General features: G+C 40.4%; 1 protein-coding gene across 1 annotated transcript in view; it reads right to left on the bottom strand.

Annotated features, from left to right (window-relative positions):
- The window catches only part of sfxn5a (sideroflexin 5a), a gene marked incomplete in the record, with an annotated part of 55,077 nt that overhangs the window by 34,672 nt on the left and 15,782 nt on the right, over positions 1–4,623 (bottom strand). Inside the window, 3 exon segments of the mRNA XM_032511024.1 lie at positions 2,937–3,027; positions 4,115–4,180; positions 4,271–4,327. Of these exon segments, the coding sequence (XP_032366915.1) occupies positions 2,937–3,027; positions 4,115–4,180; positions 4,271–4,327 (214 nt within the window).

Below are 4,623 nucleotides of genomic sequence, written 5' to 3'. Positions count from 1 at the left end.
CATGGTTAAGGTCCTGTTTGTTTAAGAAAAAAGAAGCAGATAAATGGAAAATGTAATTGGTACTTGTTAGCTGCACGTAGGAGAGTTACCCCAGTTTGACCATAGATGCACGAGGATTCACAAGTTTTGCCGTTTACTTTACTTTAGGCAGGTGCAGAGTTGGCAGATTTTCACTATGGAACTAGCAGCTGTTTCTGCATCAACAATGAGCCCTGAGACGGTGAACACAGCTAGCTTCAGGGGGACTAGAGAGGGACGGTGGATTCTGTGGTTTAGTTAGCGGCTAGTAAGCGCATTATCATCGATCTGTGATATCGTCGTAGTCTTGGTTTATTTATACAGTCTGGTCGTAATGTTTTAGCTTGTGGAGTTTGCAATGGAGTGGCAATGTGTCGTAACCCCAGCTGCCTTAGCCCTATACAATTCATTACTGCAGCCAGGGGCAATACAGTATTGCCCCCCCCCCCCCCCCCCCCCATGAAATCACCTTTGCCCACTCTCGCCAAATGTATATCTTTTAAGTAAGCTAAGATATAAGTTAGTAGTAATTCAAGTTTATTTATATAGCTTTTATATAGTTTATACTGTATTTATATTTATATAGCACTTTCCCAGACAGTCACAAGTGCTTCAGGTATGAGAAATAAATACATTCAAACCCATCAATACAAATCACAATAGCTCACAAAGGCAAGGAACATAAAAATACATTGTAGTATAACAAAAGAAATATTAATACAAAATGATTTATAATGTGATTAACATATCTACATTTTACACACTGTAACTGCTCTCCTCTTACTCACCAAAGTCCCAATGTGGTGCACTCATGCATGTCATGTTGTCATAATCTGTGTTTGTGTTGTGTGTTGTGTGTGGTGTGTGTGTTGTGTGGTTTGTGTGGTGGTGTGTGTGTGTGTGTGTTTGATGTGGGTGTGTGTGCGTGTGCGTGTGTGAGTGTGCAGCAACGAGTAACATGACCAAGGTGACTGACGGGTCGACAAACAGCAGGGTTGTTCCCCTGTGATTTATTCACGAGAGCCAAAATGAACACAAATGTATGTTAATGTACGTGGACCTTTCTCCTTGACTCTAACAGGAATAAGAAAAACTCATTTTAGAGAGTTTAGTGGTGGCGCCTCGAGCCTTTTTAATTTAAGACAACAGCGTTGGGAGTTATCTTTAGTAAGGGCTGCAGGGCTCGCAGGGCGCTTTGTGTGGGGAATTCAATTGACTGAGCAAATAGCACTTTTTACCTACAAGGGATTTTTTTTGTTTTTATCTAGACCAATTAACAGAGGGACAGATTGGGATTTTGGCGAGGAATAACAGAAACTACAGAAAACAGATGAAATTGAAATAAATAAATAAATAAATAATAAAGGCATCAAAGTAATTATAAATGGAATGGAAGTCTGTACAGCTCAATGCTGAAATATGTGGCTGTAATTATTTAAAGTAATTACATGTATGCTCATTCTAATTGTCATCTAATAACCCGTGGCACACTCATGGAAATGCTTTAAAGAACTTTTCACGTAATTACTTAACAATTAATAATAATGAAATAATAATAACTATTTCCAAAAGACAACAAATTAATTATCCCCATACATTTCTGATGGAATGGCTTTCCCTCCAGTTAAGGTCTTCATAATCTAATTGAATGACAGGCCGCTGCTTGATTAGGTTATTACAAATAAATCTAGCCTTAAGTAAGCAAGCAAAATGAAGCGGGTGAAAATTCAAACAGCACTTTCGTTTCGCTCGCTTCAATTAGCCATTTTAATTACCTTATATGTGGGCCTTCCAAAACAACAACAGCAACAACAATGAACAAACATAAATCAGGTAAATGAGGCCTTGACATAGACGCCACTTTAGGGGTAATTATCCAATTTGTTTGCGGCAGCAGAGTTCTATCAAGCAGCCAATTACCAGGCAAAGGCTGCGCAATAGAAACCTGTTGATTTAATTAAAAGAACCGCCATGGTAAGAAAGGAGGAGGGGGTGGCAAACAATTTAATTATGAGCCAGCAGCATTCTGGGACACGGGTCTATACCCCTGGGTGTGTATGCGCAGAGAGTGGCATTAAAATCAGCTTTGTGGCTCCACACAGGACTGACAAAGCGAGCTCACAACACGTCTCTAACCCCGCAGAGAGGAAAACAAACGGCTATCTGTGGTCGGCTCTCATACAGCCGTTTATGATGACCACAGAACAGTTTAAAAAGAAAGGTTGGATTTATCAACATTAAAGGAAAGAATGGGGTCACATCTGAATTTTCATATTAAGCCTGTCAAGTCATTTTCATTAATTGTGTACATCGTAAAAAAATAGCACAAGCACCAAGGAAAACAGGCATGAAAAATACAGCAATATTCATACAGGACTATAATCTTTGGTGGCATATTTGGGATTGAGAAGAAAGAAAATTATCAAATTGTTGTCAGCTGCATATCATTTTGGATTACTATACACACTGCATGCTACACATTAACATGCGCCACAGAAAGGGAAATTGTGAACATGCTAATAAGCAAACAATACATATTACATGTACCATACCTAACTAAATGTTTGAGTTTATTCCAGACCTGGGAAACATGGGCTTTCAATCACAACCGTCATTGTCATTTTGCTGTTAAAGGCTAATTTAAGATTATTTTGTCACATATATGAGATGATTGTGTGATATTATACTAACCGCAAGGTTAAAATTTCATCATGCTCGCAAACATAATTTTCTACTCAAACCTGCCACCTGGGAGGTTTATTTTGAGCCTGGAGTCAGTATGTTAAGTTAACACTCAAACACATCACTACTGTGAACTCAAACTTATACTAATTTAGTTTAAAAGGTCATTTTGGCAGAGGACTGGGCTGGACCCCTGTCTGTCCCCTGAAGTGTTTGGCTGAGCTCTTTGAACTTACCCACTGCTGGGAAGGGGACGAACCTCTGCACCAAAAGCCTGGTAGTTGGGCTAAGGCGGTTGGCTTTCTGGATTAACACGTTCAACCCAACCTGAAGGAAAACCAGACGCACATAACCCATACAATCAGCCACTGACTTTGAGTTCAAAGGCCAATGATACACACACACTAAATATAGGGAATTCATATTTAAATAAATACTTTTTTTTGTCTCAGCACAGAAAAGCACTGAAACAAAAAACAAGCAAACGTTTAAGTGTCAGAAACAGTAGGATTGGGAGAAACGTGACAAAGATCCCTGGCTCTGTGCATAAACAACAAGGTACAGTACTGAATTTTTAACACACTGGAAGGCTGTAGTCAAAAGTGCTCTCAGATAACACACCACCCCGCCACTCCAGCCTCCAGCTCTCCCCAGCCCTGCGGGGGGTCGTCACCAGAGCAGACCTTTAATTGGAGAGCTCCTACCCCCCTCCCTGCCTGTCGTTCCACCCTCCAGACACCCCGCAATTTTTTTCTGTGCATGTTGACGTTGCCAACCCTGAGGGCAGCAGCCGGATAAGCGCCCAGCGGGACCAGTAATTGGCTCAGTTTGAGCCCTGTGTCTACACTGGGCTGTGTCAGGCAGGTGTGTGAACACATGTTATACTCTTTTGACATTTGAGTCTTTGATGACATAAAGGTAAAAAAAGAAAAAAAAGCGCCAACTGATAAAAGGTATTGTGATGGCTGTTATGCGGAGGTTTATACTAACATTCTTTGAATTTTCCTGACAAAACAATTGAAATTGTTTGGTGTGTCACCTATTCCTGTCAGGGTGGCACACCACTTCAAACAGTTAAACCTTTAAACTATGCACTTAAACCCAGATTAATGATATTTGTATTGGGTTAGTGGAGAGACTAGGGGAACCTTTGGCATATATCACAACTAGACAAACTAGTCTGCAAAGAAAACACAATCTGACTGACTGATTTAACAGACTTTTAGGTAAAAAGAAACCTCCTGTTCTTTTTGCAGTCGACAAAAGTCCAATATTATGCTGATATACTGGTCTGCCTCTGGTTTAAGAGACGTAATGGATCATCAAGTGACCCAGTTATTGCTTTGCAATGACGCTCAAGTCACTGGAGTCATAGGGCCTGTTCAGGCAGAGCAGAGGCATTATGGGAACTCACAGCAATAGAAACTGCGCTGGTCACCGCTCCGAGGTATCCCTGGACGAATTTGGAAAATGGAGCAGGCTGAAGTGGAAAATAAGTGAGATTACAATGTGAAAGCATTCCATGCAGTATTTGTCTAAATGGGACTGGGTCCCTTTAAAGAGACAGTACCTTGGAGGCGTTGCGGTTGCAGTAGTTCACACAGGCATTGTGACTCTGGTTTAACGACTGTAAGAGGAGAAGAAGTCAAAAGAAGAGGCTTGTGTTGGTTAATGTGCTGATACACCTGATGTATTACTCTGTGATTACATGTAGCATTTCCAATGTCATGTTCCACTCTGATTAATTAGTCTGAACAAATCTCTTGATTTCTTGAGCCTGAAAAAACTACTCTGTGATTAGATTAGTTTTTTCATACACAAATACAATACTCTTACAGTTGCAATAAACCATTTAGATACTGTAACCCCGAAATTCCACCAGGCGCAGATGAGCCAAGTTCTGTTGTTTTTTTTTTTTTTTTT

This window comes from Etheostoma spectabile, unplaced genomic scaffold, assembly GCF_008692095.1.
Source record: "Etheostoma spectabile isolate EspeVRDwgs_2016 unplaced genomic scaffold, UIUC_Espe_1.0 scaffold314, whole genome shotgun sequence".
Classification (NCBI taxonomy): Eukaryota; Metazoa; Chordata; class Actinopteri; order Perciformes; family Percidae; genus Etheostoma; species Etheostoma spectabile.
The sequence above is the reverse complement of the archived record's forward strand: the minus strand, read 5'-3'. Positions and strand labels throughout refer to the sequence as shown.